Source organism: Haliotis cracherodii, unplaced genomic scaffold (assembly GCF_022045235.1).
Source record: "Haliotis cracherodii isolate W230 unplaced genomic scaffold, xgHalCrac1.p SCAF_14, whole genome shotgun sequence".
Taxonomy (NCBI): domain Eukaryota; kingdom Metazoa; phylum Mollusca; class Gastropoda; order Lepetellida; family Haliotidae; genus Haliotis; species Haliotis cracherodii.
In genome coordinates this window covers 24,003,892-24,026,220 of record NW_027266269.1, presented here as the reverse complement: position 1 = coordinate 24,026,220, position 22,329 = coordinate 24,003,892, and the positions used below count along the sequence as shown (strand labels likewise).

At 41.8% G+C, this 22,329-nt stretch overlaps 1 protein-coding gene across 2 annotated transcripts; it reads right to left on the bottom strand.

The window, feature by feature from the left end:
• Nucleotides 1–209: 209 nt before the first annotated feature.
• On the bottom strand, nt 210–19,605 carry LOC139461123 (high mobility group protein 20A-like). 2 transcript variants are annotated; one of them, XM_071242667.1, is made up of 11 exons: nt 19,518–19,605; nt 15,808–15,946; nt 14,181–14,233; nt 12,047–12,096; nt 10,602–10,811; nt 10,127–10,238; nt 9,239–9,291; nt 5,191–5,269; nt 3,092–3,307; nt 1,599–1,737; nt 210–563 (listed from the first exon to the last, which is right to left on the bottom strand). In XM_071242667.1, the coding sequence occupies exons 2-11, from the start codon at nt 15,927–15,929 to the stop codon at nt 551–553; spliced, it is 1,047 nt and encodes a 348-aa protein (XP_071098768.1). In that variant the 5' UTR covers nt 15,930–15,946; nt 19,518–19,605; the 3' UTR covers nt 210–550. The 2 variants fall into 2 exon arrangements, with proteins under 2 accessions (XP_071098768.1, XP_071098769.1); XM_071242668.1 differs by lacking the exon at nt 19,518–19,605 and adding an exon at nt 18,972–18,991.
• Nucleotides 19,606–22,329: the final 2,724 nt, after the last annotated feature.

Below are 22,329 nucleotides of genomic sequence, written 5' to 3'. Positions count from 1 at the left end.
CATAACTCATAATAACCACGGGTGGCGCTACAATTGAGCCCAGGAATTACTGCCTAGGTCTGCAAGGGTGGAAACTGGACTTCTAAAGTCTGTTAACTCTCTTGCCTCGGGAAGATGGGTCATACAATGCAAGACTATTCATCAAATTAAACAACTGAAACTCTCCCTCCCTCCCCTGAACTCAATACCCCCACCCCCTCAAGCCCCCATCAGGACCTTGACTCAGGTGCCCCTTGTTCTGCCGCTGTGGTGGAGGACATCACATGAAGATGAAGAGTGTGCATCAACACCGCACCGTGTCTAGAGGTGCACAATTCAAGACTTCAAGTCCTGTACACAAAATGTCTGCCAGATCACATCAGGGTGAACACCCACAAAGACAGAACTCTAAATCAGCATCTGCACTTCTCATAAGGGTCCGTCACTATCTCCATTCTGTGTAGCAACTGAAGATGCTGGGATCCAGATCCTGCCAGGCAGGTCCACATCATCATAAGAACAACCACTAGTCCAAGATGAGCTCTACATCAATGACACTTTCTTGTTCTCGTCATAACTTGTCACTGAAACACAACACCCAGAGGTTACATACAGGAATCTACCCTCGTCATAAAGGTGGGTGGCAGTAATTATTAGACCAGTCTGTGCCCAAAGCTTTTGAGTCTACAATCCTGAACTTAGCTCTTGGCATCCTTTTCAATACATTTAAGCATTGTAATATGGACTATTATTCACTTAACTATTATTCAAAGAGTACTAGAGAACTAGACCCCATATTACCTACTTCTTAGCCGTATAACCTAATCATACTCCACATTACCTACATACGACTCCATATACTTATAGGACATATTACCTAATCATACTACATATCACCTAATCATACTCCACATTACCTGCATATAAGCAATATTACCTACTCATACTCCATAATACCTTCATAGACTCCATATCACCTAATCATACTCCATATTACCTACATAGACACCATATTACCTACTTATAAGCCATTTTACCTAATCATACATCATATTACCCACAGATTCCATATTACCTGCTAATACGCCATATTACCTAATCATACTCCATATTGCCTATATAGTCTCCATATTACCTATTTATAAGCCATATTACCTGCTCATACTCCATATCACCTAATCATACTCCATATTACCTGCATATAATCCATATTACCTAATCATACTCCATATTACCTGCATATAAGCCATATTACCTATTCATACTCCATATTACCTTCATAGACTCCATATCACCTAATCATACTCCATATTACCTACATAGACGCCACATTACCTCCTTATAAGCCATTTAACCTAATCATACATCATATTACCCACATAGACTCCATATTACCTGCTAAAATGCCTTATTACCTTATCATACTCCATATTGCCTATAGTCTCCATATTACCTTCATAGACTCCATATCACCTAATTATACTCCATATTGCCTACATAGACTCCATATTACCTGCTTATAAGCCATATTACCTAATCATACTCCATATTACCTACAGACTCCATATAATCTGCTTATAAGCCATATTACCTAATCATAATCCATATTACCTACTCACCCTTCAATGTTGAGTCTTCCGACTATTTCTCTAACAGTGGCAATGAGAGATTCATTCTCCTGAGGGGAGTCGAGGATCACCGTGTGTAGTTTGGCCATGTACGTGTCAATCGTCTCCAGTGATGGCGTCTCTCCTGACCCTGCAACAGGAGACAAGAAATGGTACAAATGTTGAAATATTGTCAAACATATCTTTTTATTTTGTTGATCTGCTTTCAGACTACATGGAAACATGTAAACAATTGAGTCAGGGGCAGACAGAATAATGGTTGATATGATGAGCATCGCCCAACACAAATATATGCCATCAAAAAGTCACAAAGTCATATGTGCAGGTTCCTGAGATAGTGTTCTGTGCAGATGAGCGTTGTGCTACATACCTGGGAGAGACATGGAGGTGAAGTGCGTGGTGAGTGTTGTGCACAGGTTGTCGAGGTGTGATACATACCTCATCTTCCTGAGGCAAGAGTGTCAACTGACTATAAAAGTCCAGTTTCCACCCTTGCCGAAGAACTAAGCTGGTTATTACGAGTTATGTTCCATGTAAGCCTCTCATATGGACCAATCAGATTCCACCTCTCGTATCACTTGCATTTGTTTCATCAAAACGATCTGATTGATAATCAAGATCTATATTGTGATAAAACGGGTCTTGCATAGCGAAGTGCTTCAAATCACGTGAGCACCTTGATTAAAAACATGAAAAGACTTGGAAAATATCTGTTGACGAGTTGGCGGTGCACATGCTTTGCAAATCCTGCAATCAACAGAAATCTTCACGACATTTCACAAACCTGATTTCGATTTCGGTGCGCGATTTTGATTGGACTATGCATAGACTCGTTAGTCCAGCCAAAATGTAACTCCATAATACCAGCCTAATTCGGCAAGGGTGGAAACTGGACTTTTATAGTCAGTTTACTCACTTGCCTCGGGAAGATGTACATACCTGGGAGAGACACTGAGGCGAAGTGCGTAGTGAGTGTTGTGCACAGGTTGTCAAGGTGTGCTACATACCTGGGAGAGACACTGAGGCCAAGTGCGTGGTGAGTGTTGTGCGTAGGTTGTCGAGTTGTGCTACATACCTGGGAGAGACACTGAGGCGAAGTGCGTGGTGAGTGTTGTGCACAGGTTGTCGAGGTATGCTACATACCTGGGAGAGACACGGAGGCGAAGTACTTGGTGAGTGTTGTGCGCAGGTTGTCGAGGTGTGCTACATACCTGGGAGAGACATGGGGGCGAAGTGCGTGGTTGAGTGTTGTGCACAGGTTGTCAAGGTGTGCTACATACCTGGGAGAGACATGGAGGCGAAGTGCGTGGTGAGTGTTGTGCACAGGTTGTCGAGGTGTGCTACATACCTGGGAGAGACACGGGGGCGAAGTGCGTAGTGAGTGTTGTGCGCAGCTTGTCGAGGTGTGCTACATACCTGGGAGAGACACGGAGGCAAAGTGCGTGGTGAGTGTTGTGCCCTTGTTGTCGAGGTGTGCTACATACCTGGGAGAGACACGGAGGCGAAGTGCGTGGTGAGTGTTGTGCGCAGGTTGTCGAGGTGGGTCTGCAGAGCCATGTTGGTGCTCCGCTGCTGCACCGCCTCGATCTCCAGCTTCTCGATGGCGTGCTTCATGTTCTCTATGTGTTTACTGAGGATGGCATTCTGTTCCTCCAATTCCGTTGTCTGCTTCCTCAGCTGACGCAATTCCGCTTCACGCACTGGCCAAAAAAACAATTCATACTTTAAAATCCCAAACTGACCCATAAAGGTGCTCCATTTGAAATGATACACACAGAACACTGACATCATATGATCAGTAATTGAATCCTATACATATAATGCGATAATGAACTCCCGTAGCTCCAGTAACCATACCTCTGTGCTAGTCCCTGTAGGGCGGTCGGGTAGCCAAGTGGTTCAAGCGTTCACTCGTCAGACCAAAGTGAGTGAGTGAGTGAGTGAGTGAGTGAGTGAGTTTGTGAGTGAGTGAGTTGGTTTAACGCCGCTTTTAACGGTATTCCAGTTATATCGCGGCGTGTCAGCTTAATGTAGGAGGAAAGCCCGAAGTGATGCAGGTCTCAGATGTTTACCACTTCGGTGAAACCCACGAGCACGGGTATGGTGCTGACAAACCTAGAAACATAATAGGGGCGAACCGGGATTTGAACCCACAATCATAGGTTTCTGGCATGACCAAGGGACGCAACTCTGCACAGCAAATTGCGGTGCCTTAGACGTATGGCCCACCCGTGCCCCCTTACTAACATGTAAGGCAAATGTGTTAGGAAGAGAATCATGTTGCATGTGTGGTTAGCTCATGATGCATGCACTTTGCTGAAGCATATATAGTGCAATTTGGATCGGGGATCTAATAGGAAAACAGTGTGGAACAGCTCGTAGCTCTGTGCAATGACAAGACAATGTCAAAATCGTTTGTAGGGAGCAGCACAGAGATAGTTTCCGCCGCAAGAACTTCTGCTACCTTCTCAACATAAACTGTTGATAAATTCATTGAATGACTGATGACGAGAAGTACAGGGGTCAATTATACTGCTGGCCTGTTGGCCCAAGGCCAGTTGAAGTTACAAAAGGCTTGCCCAAACCCAAACCTAAAAGTAGATGGCACGTCTGGCTAGTCAAACTTTTCCCCCTCTCTGTGTATGTTTACTTTTCTTGATTGAAAACACTGCTCATGAATCATGTAATTTCGCTAAGAAAATATTTAGCATGTTTAGAGGGGATGAGGTTGTGTGAATGGTTAACTCAAAGAAAGCCATAAGATGATCATCTTGGTGGAAAGACAACAGGCCGCCACTTTGTAATGTTGTGTACAACAACATCTTTATTTGATCATAAATCACCACGAAATGAGGCAAAAGGGGACCAAGATTTAATCTCGGAGTGCAAGAAAGGGCGTTTCAGGGGAGAGGAGAGATTTTTTTTATTAAGCCCTGCTTCATGGCTACACGACCAGAGGTTCTGCCACGTCACGGCCTCCACCATTTAGTTGTAGGCTAGTACGTTGAGAGAAGGGCCAGTAACTTTTAAAAGGAGCAAGCCCTGCTGGCTACATATGAATTTGCTGTTGAATTTAACCCTGAAGTATCGATATGTAACAGAGCTACAGATAAGCAGCGTATTTGCGTAAAATAACACCCCCCCTATAAAAAAATATATTCAAAACCCAATTACTTTCAATTAACTTGCGTACAGAAACGCATGCATTAATGAAAAACTCAAATTATAAAAACTGCATGCGTAAATACCCAATGAAGCTTTTTCAGCATGCGTACAAAGGAGCTAATTTCCAAAACTCAATTACAAACTAATTTACTTTCCGAGACAACCCTTAATTTAGAACCATTATATACATCTAAAACATTATTTCATTTTTTTTAAACTTCAAAATGTTTACTCATTTTGGGAAAAACCCAATAGAGTGATGAATAGATGAGTGAAAAAATATAGGTTACCCAATGAAAAATGTAATAACCCAATTAAAATAGAAACCTTCGAGTAAAAATTCAATTGCTCAAAAAGTTATCTGGAACTTTGTGGGTCTACCCCTGAAGTGTAAATGTAAGTTGACAGGTGAGCTAACCTTTATTGTGGTCCAGGAAGTCTTCAGTGAAGATGGGGATGTCAAATGTGCCACTTTCATCCTCCTCATTGTTCAACATCTGGAACAAGGACGTTACCGGTGAAACAGGTACTACCAAATATGTTCCCATCAATATCATCGGACAGTGATTGATACAACATACGACCACAACATACCCTCTGGGGATGACAGGTGTCAATTGGTCCCCAGCAACCCATGCTTGTCGTAATAGACGACTAAATGGATGGGATGCTCAGACGATGTGTCTCGTTTGATTGGTTGTCATTGTACCCAACGACTTGGATCACTGCCCACAATATCAATCACTCAGTTGTTTACTGGTTGCTGTCATGTAGCTGCGTGTTAACTCCATATCTGCTGAACATTTGTGTAAAATATGCAAACACAAAGATCTCCATTATTTAATTTTACGGTGCCTGGGTACAAACAGGGAACGGGTCTAAACGACCTCATGTCAGAACGGCCTCAAAAGGTAAAATCAAAACGGCCACAGAAAAAAAAGATATAAGGGCTACCAAAAAAAGTGATAACGGCCTAAAAAAAGTGATAACGGCCACACAGAAAATAACGAAAACAAACTCAAGTATTCTGTCACATTAATTACATTAAATACATTGTATAACAGTTCATAACACAATATGAACACAGATCTTAATTCAGCACTACACAAAATCCCACCAGTAAAACAACACTCTGTAACAACCCAATGTACCTATATTTCTGTACAGATCTGTATTCACTGATCAAATGCAGGCATCAAACATGCAGGGACTCCCTGGACAAAGTCCACAGGATATTTCACTTGTCCGGAGACAGAGTCCATTTGCCTGATCATTGACCAAAAATGGTGTTTTTCATTATTCCCAATGTGACTAATTTCGAAATGTTGACGACCCTGATGACAGAGAGGCTGACAGCACTCTGACCCACATCTGTACTGATCAAGTTTGTTGTTTGTTGTTTGTTGTTTAACACCTCACTCAGCAATATTCCAGTTATATGAAGGCTGTCTGATAATAATCGAGTCTGGATCAGACAATCCAGTGATCGACATCATGAGCATCGATCCGAGCAAATTGGATATGATGACATCCATCAACCAAGTCAGCGAGCCTGACCACCCGATCCCGTTAGTCATCTCTTGCGACAAGCATAGTTGCCTTTTTTTGGCAAGCATGGGTTGCTGAAGACCTATTCTTCCCCGCATCTTGACAGGTGTACTGATCAAGTAAATTACCTGGACAATTTGATACGGTAGTGGTAAATTTTGGTTAAAACTAAAACATGCAAAACTAATCTGTTTACATCTAATGTAAATGAGAGTTGTTCAGGATGAATGGATGCTGTTTGTATTGATATAAACAGAATCAGAAAATCTTGTACTGTGACTGTTTATGTTGTTCTAACACAAACATTTACAAGCATGAAATATTCATCTCCCCCGCCAATATGACACGTCCGGTTGTGTGCGAGGCATTAGCCCCTGTGAACTATGTTCACTGAACCCTTTTGTAAATGGCCTAATTGCATGCACTAAAAACGTTATTACTGCGTTTCTTGCCATCTGGCAGGGAGTTCTTACTTTACTTAGAGATCATTGAGTGAGTGAGTGCGTGGGTATGGTTTTACGCCACTTTAAGCAATATTCCAGCAAAATCACGGCGGAGGACACCAGAAATGGGCTTCACACATTGTCCCGTGTCAGGAATCGAACTTGGGTCTTCTACGTGACAAGTGAGGTGTACCGAGAAGTACAGTATCAATCATCTGATGATCTGAGTAGTTGATTAGAAGACAGAAGGACAGACAGCACCCATTCCTATATCCCCATTCCACCTCATGGCGGGAAGGGGGGCAGTCGGGTAGCCTAGTGGTTAAAGTGTTAGCTTGTCACACCGAAGACCCGGGTTCGATTCCTGACATGGGTACAATGTGTGAAGCCCATTTCTGGTGTCCCCTGCCGTGATATTGCTGGAATATTGCTAAAAGCGGCGTACAACCATACTCACACACTCATGGCATGGGATAATAACCATTTGACAATCAGGTGTGTCTTGCAATGTCATTAAAAAAATAGATTGTCCCTGAAAATGCTTGAAAAAAATAATTGTGCTTCAGATCGTTGAAAAATATTGTCTGCCACAAAAAATACAAAGTTGCAAGGTGTTCTTAAAAACAACATATTTAGGCTTATAGCTTCTAAATAAAAGATACATGTAGTTTTACAGTAAAATCTCTATAAAAAATCCAAAGCTCCGCTAAAGAATATCAAAAGGTCAGTCCTTAAAGTGGCTCATCTTCAGATCAACTTGGAAAGTTATGAACGTCTGCCATGAACAAAACAACATCGGCAAGTTGGAGTTCCATGTGTGTTGCTAAAAATACCCATTTCTGTTTGAATCAAAGCTGATTTCTAGTTTTTTGTTTTGAAGATTAAAATTATTGGGCATTGATTTGTTTGTTATTTGTACCACAGCCTGTAAATCAATTTACCCTGAAAATAATTATTATTGACAGAAATGCGTTAATTCACATTGAAATGAACAGCGAGGTTCGATCAAAGGTGTACAATATTTTGACCACAGTTCCAGCAATTGGTATGAGTCAGGATGAGGTCAAATAAGCAGCATGTCAAGTTGTTATTGTTGATGTACTTATTTAGAAGAGTTGACTTCAATACATTTGTTTCAGCGCTTATGGAATTATGGAATTATAACACCTCAAAAATATATAAACCAATCTGCGCATTTGAAAATTTGGACAAAATTGGAAGTTAGAACTACAATTTAAATTATGAGATTTGAGTCTAACCCCTAAAACAGATAGCAGCTTTCCTCTTCAGACATTGTTCAGTCCAGTTTGTCCTTTGACAAAAGAAGTTTCTGTAACCATTCGTAACATTTTAGACGTTCAACTATTATTGAAAACCAATAAACATGGCATTGGTTGGTAGAATGCTGCCATGTGGATCCAATAGGTCTTCAGCAACCCATGCTTGTTGCAAGAGGCAACCAACGCGAACGGGTGGTCAGGCTCGCTGACTTGGTTGAAGCATGTCATTGTATCCCAATTGCATGGATCGATGCTCATGATATCAATCACTGGATTGCCTGGTCCAGACTCGATTATTTACAACCCGCCGTCTATGATGGAATATTGCTGAGTGCGGCATTAAACAACAAACAAAAGCAAATAGTACATCAGTGGACGTGACAAGGCTCCCACAGAAGGAACAAAACAGATGCAGTGGGATCGTCTGTACGATAAGAAACACAAGCCTTGGGCCTACCCTGATAAGCCTACATGGACTATGGGGGACTTCGTGATTTATGCATATTTTGTTATGGCATATATAAAAAAAGTGACCCTTGACACACCAACATCTGCAGAATGTCACGTATCTGTGTACAGGGTTGAATGGATCTTCTCTCTTCCCTTTTTATACAGCTTTGTATGTATGTTTGTTGTTTAATGCTGCACTCAGCAATATTTAAGCTACATGATTGCTGTCTGTAATATATCAAGTCTGGACCAGATGATGCAGTGATTGACATCAAGAGCATCAATCTATGCAATTGGGATACAATGACATGGATCAACTAAGTGATGGCTGACTGCCCTATCCCTATTAATCAATGAAACTTCTGGCATTGAGTATGCATGAACTTGATATCAATCTAATGTTACACATCAGAAGGCAAGTCTCTTCTCTTAGCTCACATGACACACAGGGGCATGGGTGGCCCATTTTTCTAAGGCAATGCAATTCGCTATGCAGAGGTGTGTCCATGGGTTGGCCAGCAACCTGTGTTTGTGGGTTTGAATCCTTGTTTGCCCTGGTTATGTTTCCAGGGTTTCAGCACCATACACATGCTTGTGTGTATCACCAAAGTGGTGAACATCTGTGACCTGCATCACTTTCCTCCCACAACCAGCTGACACTCTGTGATATAACTGGAACACTGTCCAAAGCAGAGTTATTAAACCTAACTCACTGACTCACATGCCACACACAGCCTGTACTCACCTCTAGAGAAGATCCATTCAACCCTGTACTCTCAGTCTCTTCTCCAAGATCACCTACAAACACACGTGTTACCATGGTTACCAATCATATTGTACTCTGATTCAGGAATGATACACCGGTTCATGACTATCAACATTCGGTCAACCTCCTGCGTTTACCATCTTCCATTTCTCTACCTGTGCGGCATAAGGAAACCAGTACCAGACAAGTCAGCAACGTAAACTATCAAGGACTCATTATAGTCCCGGCAGAAAAGTAAATATGCCTTGGCAAATCATCAATCACATGCAGTGTAACCTGGCAACAACTAACTGACCCTAACTGCACTGTAACGTAGCAACTACAAACTGTCCCTGAACTGTAGAGTAATATAGACATTTTACAACTACAAATTTTACCTGCACAGAAGAATTATCTAGCAAACTACACATTGTCTCCAACTTGTGTGACCAAGCAACTACAAGTTGGCCCTCACCCTACAGTGTAACCTAGCAACAAGTTGGCCCTCGCCCTACAGTGTAACCTAGCAACAAGTTGGCCCTCATTCATAGTGTAACCTAGCAACTACAAGTTGGCCCTCACCCTACAGTGTAACCTAGCAACAAGTTGGCCCTCACCCTACAGTATAACCTAGCAACTACAAGATGGCCCTCACCCTACAGTGTTACCTAGCAACTACAAGCGTCCCTCGTCTACAGTGTAACCTAGCAACTACAAGTATCCCACGTCTACAGTGTTACTTAGCAACTACAAGTGTCCCTTGTCTACAGTATAACCTAGCAACTACAAGGGTCCCTCGTCTACAGTATAACCTAGCAACTACAAGGCTCCCTCGTCTGCAGGTTAACCTAGCAACTGCAAGGGTCCCTTGTCTACAGCACCCCTCACCTCGTAGCTTCTTTTGCTGCATTCTGAAGGTCTTGTACGCCTCCGTCTTCTGGTATGCCTCCATCTCCTTCAGATACCGCTCCTTGTCCTTCTCTGCATCGTCAAGGTAACGCTGGAACAACAATCACTCTGAGGTATACCAACATCATCTAGGTAGCTTTAGCAATACGGTATAATAGATGACGTTTCTGATTTCAACCCACCTGTTTGTCTGCAGCCCTGAGTTTGGACCACCCTATCCACCTATTAGTCTGTAGTCTCAGTTTGAATCACCCACCCCACCAAATTGCTTGCAGATCCCAGTTTGGACCACCCACCCACCTGTTTGTCTGCAGCCCTGAGTTTGGACCACCCTATCCACCTTTTGCTGGTAGCCCCCAGTTCAGACCACCCACACCCAGTTCAGACGACTCACCTCTAGTTCACACCACCCCACCAAATTGCTTGCAGATCCCAGTTTGGACCACCCACCCACCTGTTTGTCTGTAGTCCCTAGTTTGGACCACTCTGCTCCCAGCATCTTGGTGATCTCCGAGAAAGTCAGGTTTGGGTTTTCCTGTCGCAGCTGCTCACGACGTTCATTCAGGAACCGGATGTATCCTGTAAGGGCTGGTTTTGGAGCATTGACATCTTTTAAACTCTTTTTTCTTTTCCGTCCTTTTGGCCAGCCACCTTTTCTCTTGGCCTGTGAAAACAGCATTCCACAATCAAACAGACGCAAACAGACCTCTACACTTGTACATCCTTCAAAATTGACAGATGAAGTACAAAAGTTACAGAAACCTATTTTCGGAAAAAAATGTTTGTGTAACAATATTAAATCCATCTGATACCTGCCACTGGACTCTCACTATGCTATGAGAATTGACAGAAAAGTTATGGGCCTCACAAAGAAGGAACTGTGCAATTGTAAAATCTTTTGTTGTGGTCATTAAATGTCATACAGCAATATCCGCAAAAACTTGAGTCAACTGAGCAAATGGTTTCACTGTGACACTGACAAGTCGATCCTTGACGATCCTGGTAGAATAGAGGCGACGAACGTTATCGATTGGTCAGACCTGCTGACTTGGTTGATACATGTCATCGTATCCCAACTGAGTGGATCGATGCTCATAATGTCTATCACTGGATTGTCTGGTTCAGACTTGATTATTTGCAGACCGCAATAAACAGTTGGGCAGCAGAGTCTAAGAACTTATCAATCAACTTACTATGCATGGGTTTTTTTATACACATGATGTCCAGCTGATCAGATAGCTAGATTTTTAATGAGTATGGCAATTAAGTAACACTTTTGAAATATTTTGCCAACATCTCAATGATGTTTGCGTGACAAACAATGTTCGTTGTTTATGCCGCTCTCAGCAATATTCCAGCTAAATGACAGCGGTCTGTAAATAATCAAGTCTGGACCAGACAATCTAGTGATTGACATTATGAGCATCGATCTATGCAATTGGGATACGATGACATGCATCAACCAAACCAGCGAGCCTGACCACCCGATCCTGTTAGTCGCCTCTTATGACAAGCATGGGTTGCTGAAGACCTATTCTAACCTTGATCTTCACCAGTCTAACAACAACACCTTAATGTGTCTTTACAGGTCTTGAAATATTTCTTGATATGTATTGAAACAAAGATACACAGAAAAGCTTTTTTAAGGCCAAACTAATTTTAATTAGTATGTGTGAGTGAGTATAGTTTTACGCCGCTTTTAGCAATATTCCAGCAATAACACGGCGGGGGCACCAGAAATGGGCTTCACACATTGTACCCATGTCGGGAATTGAACCCGGGTCTGCGGCGTGACGAGCAAACGGTTTAACCACTAAGCTACCCGACCGCCCCTTAATCAGTATGAGATATCCCTATTGAAGGTCATTTTTAATAGTGTGTAATCACAGTCAGCCTCACCTCGCCATCTCCAGCCTCTCCTACGGAGTTACCTGCCCCTGCTGACAGACCTGCAACAACCATATCGATGCAATAATCCAAGCACTGCACATCACATCACAAGCTCCGCACAGTACAAACATGGGCCAACAACTCAGTGTTAATGACAACATTTTCAAACAAATGTTAAATCTCAAAATTTTTCACTGATTTTGTGAAGTTAAACTACCATAGTGGGTATTACTGAGAGATCAAGGATCACAATCGTTGAGAATCTTTACTAGAAGCCCCACAAAATAGAATTAAAAAACAAGATCTACACATGCTTATTTATATACCAATCTGTATTGGTTCATGATACAAACAGGTTATGTTGAAGTAACAGTGAATGTGTAAAATGTGATTCACTTAGGCAATACAATGTATATAAAATGCGTAAGTAAAAATATTTCAGTCATTTTACTAATTGACTGAAAAATCTGTCCATTTGACAATGAAGAAGTTCAAAAGGGTTTGAAAACATCCCAAAAGACTAATTATCAGTGCTCCTGTTTAACAGTAATTACCAGTTTTTAAACAGTTATTCATGTGACTACCAGTCTCTGTGGACTGGCAAATAAAGAACATCATAAATCTTTGTTGTTGAACAAAACATTGGCAATATTCAAATGAGTATATTTTTCGAAACAAAGTCAGCTTGTCTCTTACCATGGTTACCATCAGGGTTTCGCCTTGTCTATTTTTAGTGCAAGGGAATTTTATTTCGCTTTGTTTCTAGGTTACTTTGTCTCGAAATATTAAAATAATACGAGACAATTGTGACTGAACTTGTGAATGATGTGTAGATCTAACTAAGTTAGAGATGAATTGAACATAATGTTGAGAGAATTAAAAAAAGGTAATTTTCAAATGTTTCTTATTTGTTTAAAGTTGGGACTGACAAAAATTAGGGAGGACTGGTAATTTTTAGAGTTGCCAGTCCACAAGGACTGGCAGTTTTAAAAGCCAGAAGAACCACTAAATCATGCGAGGATTAGAAGTCAAAAGTATAAAAATATCCACTGACTTCATTTTCTTTTGATTCTATCATTTTCAGTTTGGGTGATGAAATTAAACATCAATATGGAATTTGTCATCATAATAAATATATGGACAGATGTTTTAGTCACTTTGTAAAATAACAGAAATTTTAGGTGTTTTGTACATTGACTCTGTGAAAATGTCAGTCTTTGTTGAGACTAATTTTACACATTGGCATTAACAAATATACGGGTGAGGCATGCCTCAGAAAAAAGTGCTTTATGTGTTTGTTGAGTCTTTTTTTTAAAGGAAAAAACAACTGACATATTGCGGGGATAATTCTAGGGTGGGTCCTTGTGCTTTGAGAATCTAAATTTGAAAAATAAAGGCCCACATTTTCAAAGACAATGGGGCATTTTAACCGTGTGCTGTATGGGCAGGTGTGGGTGTATTTCTGGAATATTTAATATTTTCAGATGAAGGGCCCGTGTCAGAACATTGCTGGAGTGGACCCTGATATTGGTAGGTAAATTACTAAATTGTTGTTGGAGTTGAACCATGTGAAACATTGGCACGCAGAATTCCATCAGAATTTGAAAATCTTCGGATGAGAAACGTTTTCAGTCTGCAACTTCAGCCATAAGTGCTAAGAATGAGTTACCGAAAATGACTTCCTGCCTTGCAAGCTTAGTTGTGCCAGGTCACAGCTCAACACAAAACTCAGAAGTCAAGTTTGGGTTGCTAATTCCTGGATATACCCAGACCCATTTGGCACACAGACTGATTTTGTCATGAAAACCTCAAAAGGTGAACATTGACCAAAAAAAAGAGAGTGTTGGTTCCAGGCAATGATAAAGATATTTTCATCACATATTCTGCAAAGAAATAGTCCAAAGTTTATTTTGACAGTAAAAACAGCTAAACACAGACTCACATATTTCCAGAAACATGAGCATTGATAAACATGACTGATGTCATGGACGACTTTCGTTAATACTGTCAATGAGCACAATGCATGGATTCTGCCTTTTAATGTGTTAGGTGGACAGTAAAAGTATTGATTAGTTTCACTTGACATAAAGACAACACACACATACACAATATGTACATAAAGGCAACACATATGAACACTCACCACCTCCAATGTCACTGCCGCCAGCCATGAAGTTGCCATCAGAGGATGGAAAGCTGCAATAACACAATTACCTCATTTCAGCCAACAATATCAGCAAGCATTCGCACTGGGGACCTATATCACCCCACAATTACCAATGGAAAACATGCAAGGGTACAGAGGACCTATATCACCCCAAAATTACCAATGGAAAACATGCATGGGTACAGGGGACCTATATCACCCCACAATTACCACTGGAAAACATGCATGGGTAAAGGGGGCCTATATCACCCCACAATTACCACTGGAAAACATGCATGGGTACAGGGGACCTATATCACCCCACAATTACCACTGGAAAACATGCATGGGTAAAGGGGGCCTATATCACCCCACAATTACCACTGGAAAACATGCATGGGTACAGGGGACCTGTATCACCCCACAATTACCACTGGAAAACATGCATGGGTACAGGGGACCTATATCAACCCACAATTACCACTGGAAAACATGCAAGGGTACAGGGGGCCTATATCACCCCACAATTACCACTGGAGACCATGCAACGGTACAGAGGACCTATATCACCCCAAAATTACCAATGGAAAACATGCATGGGTACAGGGGACCTGTTCTCCCTAGAATCACCCCTGGAAAACAAGCATGGGTACAGGGGACCTATTCTCTCTAAAATCACCACTGGAAACCAAGCATGGGTACAGGGGACCTGTTCTCCCTAGAAACACCACTGGAAAACAAACATGGGTAAAGGGGACCTATTCTCCCTAGAATCACCACTGGAAAACAAGCATGGGTACAGGGGACCTATTCTTCCCTCGAAACACCACTGGAAAACAAACATGGGTAAAGGGGACCTATTCTCCCTAGAATCACCACTGGAAAACAAGCATGGGTACAGGGGACCTATTCTTCCCTCGAAAATCCACTGGAAAACAAACATGGGTAAAGGGGACCTATTCTCCCTAGAATCACCACTGGAAAACAAGCATGGGTACAGGGGACCTATTCTTCCCTCGAAACACCACTGGAAAACAAACATGGGTAAAGGGGACCTATTCTCCCTAGAATCACCACTGGAAACCAAGCATGGGTACAGGGGACCTATTCTTCCCTCGAAACACCACTGGAAAACAAACATGGGTACAGGGGACCTATTCTCCCTAGAATCACCACTGGAAAACAAGCATGGGTACAGGGGGACCTATTCTTCCCTAGAAACACCACTGGAAAACAAGCATGGGTACAGGGGACCTATTCTTCCCTAGAAACACCACTGGAAAACAAGCATGGGTACAGGGGACCTATTCTTCCCTAGAAACACCACTGGAAAACAAAGATGGGTACTGAGGACCTATTATTCCTAGAATCATTAGTGAAAAAGCATGGATACTGGGGACCTATTCTTCCCTAGAAACACCACTGGAAAACAAGCATGGGTACAGGGGGCCTATTTCCCTAGAATCACCCCTGGAAAACAAGCATGGGTACCAAGGACCTAGTTTTCATTGAAGGCCAATGAGGGAAATCAAACTAAGGAAAAAAGAACCTGATAAAAAAACACTATTTTTTTCACGAACTTTTGAAAAGCCTTTTCCAAGCTGTCTGTCCTTCATCACCTTACCTTGCATCTACAGTGAGGTCGTTGCTCTCCTTTGAAACCTCATCATCAAAACTCTCAAAGTTCAGCTTCAGTCCGGACATGTTAGACAGCATACTGGAGGATGCATTTGGGCCCAGGTCCATCCTGGTGCTACACTAACCTGGGGACAAGAGGAGACATGGGGTTGAATATTGCATTCAAATTTGTTCAATTACGTGCTAGACTTATGCCAATTTTATAGTGCTAGAGTAAAAACTCAATTGCTCAAAAAGTTATCTGGAGCACTGTGGGTTGGATCCCCACATGGGTATAATGTGTAAATTATAAAATTACAAAATTACAGAACTTATCCTATGTCACACTAAGCATGCTAAGCATTTATCCCACGGTTTGATGGTGGGGCGCAAATCCCTATCTTATAAAAGCAACAACCGTAGGATATACAAGAGGAAGCTTACGCTAAACAGAGACTCAGAACAATATAATGTAACACTGTCTGGTGCACAAGGCAGAGGTGAGCGGAATAAAGGACCGGGACACCGGAACCCGGCTGCGTCTGACGTCAGCCTCCAGGTGGAGACCAAAGTCTGCAAAGCAGGATAAAGAGCCTCCTGCAGAACGCCAAGAGGCTTCAACACATCATGACAGATACAAAGTGCATGTACGGGACACAATAAAACGTCTTCAAGATCCTCAGGATTCAAGATGGATGTCAAATAAGGGATAGTAAATAACCGATCAGGTTGTCCAGGAAGTGGGATTTTGGCGATGAAGTTCCATCGCAAGCCCAGAAACACTTTCCCATGCAGAGCATGTTCTTAGCAAACTCTGTTGATAATTTGCGGGAAGGTAGATTTTGTATGACAATAGTTCCATCAAAGTGTAAATTCACTGCAGTGAAAATATCACTTTTCTCAACTTCAGAAATCTCAGGCTTTCACACTGAAGTATATGATAAAGTATCTTCCATTTTACTGGTCCTGTTATCAGTGATATATAAGTTACCTCTACAAAATAATATCATTAGTTTCTACTTCCGTATTCGACGTAATAAGCGCCCCGCTCTAATAAGCACCCACGGCGATATTTGCTAATATATTGGATAGTGAACTATCCCAATTAGCACCCCTACCGATTGATCAGTGTACACAAAACTTATTTATTCGTGTATAATACGCACTCGTGTGTTATATGCATTCTTAATTATAAGGGCAATTAAATTCCGGAAAATATATCTGTTATGTATGATACTTTTCTTTTGTATCATTTCAGGCTGTCAGCAAAAACCACGACATTTACAGTCTTTAAAATATTTTTTCTCACCAAAATTATATTCAAATAAGACCCCCCTTTTTCTAATTTTGAGAGCGCCCCTGGCGCTTATTACGTTGAAAACGGTATGTGTAAATGAATTGGGAAATTCTTAATTCCAATTTGGGAATTTTTACTGACATTTCCTAAAGACTTCGGACCAAATATCCGCATCTGTGTGGGTGTAGATAAACCTTGGAGTTACTCTGGAGGCAGAGAGCACTCTACCAAGAGATAGTGCGAACACTGCAAGATTTACTTATCTAACGCACATCACAGTAATGATGCCCCAATGTCCATATGAATGTAAACGGGATATTATGCAGGGATTTCTCAAGACCTGCTCAGAGGCCTATATTCAGCCCCAATTCTTCAGCAAATGTCAATACAGATTCATAAATAGGAATTAAATATTCATGTTAATACAGCTATAACTTTGTTTGTTGTTTAACGCCACACTCAGCAATATTCCAGCTTTATAACGGCAGTCGATAAATAGTTGAGTTTGAACCAGACAATCCAGTGATTGACATCATGATTATCAATCCACGCAATTGGATGAAGATGACATGCATCAACCAAGTCAGAGAGCCTGACCATCCGATTCTGTTAGTCGCCTCTTACGACAAGCATTGTCTGTCACCTTTTGCAGCAAGAATGGGTTGCTGAAGACCTATTCTTCCCTGGATCTTCACAGGTCCAGTTATCACTAATGTGGCAACTTGTACTATACTGATAACAGAACCCTATAGAGAGGAAGAGTGAGGTTGGTTTAACACTGCTTTTAACAGCATTCCAGTTATATCATTGTGTGTCAAGTGTATGTGGGAGGAAAGCCACAAGTGATGCAGGTCTCGGACATTTACCACTTTGGATAAACCCATGAAGCCAGGTAAGGTGCTGACAAACCTAGAAACATAATCGGGGCGAACCATTATTCAAAAGCACAATCATAAGTTTTTGGCTAGCCAGGATGGAAACTCAGAACGGTGAATTGCAGTGCCATAGACGACTGGGCCATCCATGTCCACATAAGAAGAATTAATTATTTATTTTATATTAAATATCTGGATGCAATGTAAAAATACAATGTTAATATACCTCTGAAATTAAGAAAATAAGAATAGTTTTGTTTTGCTTGTTGTTCAACACAGCACTCAGCAATATTCCCGCTACCTGACGGCGATTTGTAAATAATCTAGTCTGGATCAGACAATCCAGTGATTGACATCATGAGCATCGATCTACGCAATGCGGATACGATGACATGCATCAACCAAGTCAGCAAGTCTGACCACCCGACCATGCTAGTCGCCTCTTACAACAAGCACATGCACTTGTCTGAGACTAGACTATATTTTCTACATAGACTAAAACAAGGCTATATTTTTTAGCGGGTGGGATACTGGTGAAATTATTTTGCAGTTTGTGACTTCAGCCACAAATTCCAAAGTCTGTGTATAGTAAAATTGTTTGGTCTAGTAAGACTAGAAAATAAAAGTCCATATAACACTGAAATGGTGTGGTGGTCCACAAATTACGCTAGGAGCCAGGTGTGGGCGAGGGTAGTTGACTCCAGTTTTTGACACAACCTGTATTTGTCATATGGATGAATAAGAATTTATTATGGGTACTAATTTAAGGTAGTTAATTTTTCAAGAGACGGGGCCATAAAGTGTGTAACCCTGGTTCTTTTGTACAATGTAGGTAACCTGCAGGGTTAGAAACTAACAGTTTTTGTCCACTAGTACGTATAATGATAACAAATAGCAAAACCCTAAAAATGGGCCAATTTCTACTAGTCCTTAGGGTACCTTTACTATTAGGCAGTTTGGTAAGGACTACAGGACTAGTGCCAATTTCTAACGCTGTACCTGACATTTGACATCCCGGCTGTCGCGTATTATCAACAACAGACGCCTTCACGCACAGACACCGGTCTATGTGTGCACGTGTATTGTTGTAAAACTCACGCTTCAAATGATCGATGCCTTGTGACAATCCCACTTCTGTGAAGAAACCTATCGATTCCATTCAGTCTAACGAGTCAATACATTGGGTGGGTGGCAACTCGCAACTGACAAGTTGCCGATCATCACTGGGACATAATCTGTGCGGGACAGATTTCATAATGGCAGTTTTGTCGTGGAATAGATGACATCACCATTTATACCTACAAGTAAAGGTGGCGGCCATTAAAGTTATCGGTATTCCACACTGTCGTGATTCGCATGCTCTCAGGGAATCCCCGCCAATATGATCGGCCTCGTTCACCAGGCCGCCTGCGCAAGTGACTCAGTAGCAGCATGTGCGGAACGCCGACGCGATCGAGTTTGTGTGTGCAAGGCATGTTCAATCAATGGTGGTCTATGAATTGTAACGGAATATGTTTCTGAATATGTTGTCATTCAGTTTCTTACCTAGCAACGTGCTGACCATGTGCATTTGTTTTCATTTCAATAATCGGTAGAGGGGGATAGGAAAATTTCCGCAAAATGGCGATTGTTAATCGGCGAAAGGATATTGAAATTGATACTACTATCTGCGCAACTAGTTACAGTTAGCGTTTCTGCAGCGGCGCTCTACTGATACGTGGCGCAATTCACATTAACAGCACTGCAAGCATGTGTTTTCAGGGAAGTAAGAAGCTCGGGGCAGCGATTGTAGACAAACCTATAACCTTTGTTACGTTTAGATTGCATTGTTAATGACATCAATTGGAAATAAAGTGTGGAAAATACCCTTCAAGAAAACATACGCCTTCAAAGAAACAAACAATAAATAGGGACGAATTAAGCCTTCTACGATCTTTTGTTTGTTTGTTGTTTAACATTGAATTTAGCAATATTCCAGCTATATGGTCTGCAAATTGAGTCTGGACCAATCAGTGATTGACATCATGAGCATCGATGCACGTAATTGGGATACGATGACACGCATCACCCAAGTTAGCAAGCCTGACCACCCGATCCCGTTAGTCGGGGTATATGTATATATTCCTGTATGCATCAGATATGTTTTGGGCTTTTGGACTGATCGATGTAGTGTATAGGATATGACCAGAAGAATGAGCATATTGTTTAGGATGGAAATTATTGGTTATTCCGGCAAGAATCTGGAAAAATGACTCGATTCTAATTGGTCAGTGAGGGTTATCAAATCGTAATGAACCCAATCAACACCGAAGCTAATGTTTATAGAATATTATAGTCCTTTTTAATCAGTAACTGTCGGTCGGCATTTTAAAATAAATATATGTACACTTATAGGTTACAAATGCAATGTTGCGGTGTACAATATTCAAATGTTCAAAGGATGTGTCTTAATACATTTTGTTCAGAAAACACGATAGAAATCTATAAAGAAAATGTATTTCAAATACATTGGACAACAGAGAGCTTGAAACTACGCGCTTAATCTCATAAAGGACTGTGACGTCAAACCTGTGGCGTCAAAATATGCTTCTAATGCCTGGCGGGGGCACGGGTGAAACCCACGAGCACGGGTATGGTGCTGACAAACCTAGAAACAAAATCTGGGCGAACCGGGATTCGATGCCACATTCATAGGTTTCTGGCGTGCCCAGGGGACGCAACTCTGCACAGTGAATCGCGGCGCCTTAGACGACTGGGCCACCCGTGTCCCACCCCCCACCTCTGCCCGGAGACCGGAAGGTCTATGGTTCGATTCCCTGCGTGGCCACGTCATACCAAAAGAGGTTAAAATGTGGTACTTGTTGTTACCTTGCCTGATGCTCGACCTACAGGGGATAAAACAAGTTCGGCCCGGAGGTGGTAGTATGAGTGTGAGTTGGGTATCCATGTAAAACTGCAGCACTTGTATTTCATTGGGTAAATTGGGCGAGCACTATAACACCGGCATTCGCCCGGGATTAGTACAAGCAGCCACAAACACCCGTGCATACACGTCAAAGACTTACCCGTGAAGATCCGGGTAGAACTGGTCTTCAGCAACCCATGCTTGTCGTAAGAGGCGAATAACGGGATCGGGTAGTCAGGCTAGCTGATTCGATTGAGCATGTCATCATATCCCAATTGCCTAGATAGATGCTCATGATGTCAATCACTGAAATGTCTGGACCAGACTCGATTATTTACAGACCGCTGTCATATGGTCAGATTGTTTACCCACGTCAGCTCATTGTTGTCACGCAGAGCACAAACTCGCTGATTTCACTTCTTGATCTGCCTTGCTCGTAATGTCAATGGTTCCCCTTTAGCTTTCGACCGGTGAAGGTCCGGTCTTCAGAAACCCTTGCTTGCCGTCAGAGGCGACTAACGGGATCGGGTGGTCAGGCTAGTTGACTTGGTTGATGTATGTCATCAATCCCAATTGCCTGGATCGATGCTCATGATGTCAATCATTACATTGTCTGGTCCAGACTCGAGTATTTACAGACCGCCGTCATATAGCTGGAATATTGCTGAGTGCGGCGTTAAACAACAAACAAACAAACGTGTTACTCTTGAACACGGCGACGTAAACCCATTTAATTTCACCCACAAACTCTGTAAGCCAGACCCTCAATAGTCTCCTGACACTGTTCAGACCGGTGAGTCTTAGGTGGAAGTTTTATCTAAACTCTCTGCTAAAATGTACATTCACAAGTATGAGGTCGTTTTACTACCTATTTCGAATTCCTTTTACGTGAGTCCTTCATTTTGTGACTTTTGTAAGACTGAAATAGTAATATCAAAAGACTGAGTTCTTGGTATCTACGAGTATATAGGCAATAATCGAGTTTCTAACATCAAATGTATGCGCACGACAAAAAGATTTTATCAAATATTAAACTTCTTGATCACTGATCCTCATGTTAAATAACGTTCCCAGCAAAACCACAGGCAATGAAACATAAGTTAATACACACAACTTACTTAGTGTAGAGCTGAAATATTAACCAGAGAAAACTGACCAATCGCTGACCCGCACTACCGACATTATATGACAGCAAGTGCGTATAACATTTGCTTGTTTGTGTTTGTTGTTTACGCGGCACTCAGCAATATTCTAGCTATATGACGGCTGTCGGTAAATAATCGAGTCTGGACCAGACAATCCAGGGACTGACATTATGAGCACCCATCAACACAATTGAAACACGATGGCATGAGCACCGATCTACGCAATTGATATACGACGGTATGCGCACCCCACCCACACCCTGGATCCACTTATGACGAATGTACTCTCATATTTCATTATCTTGTC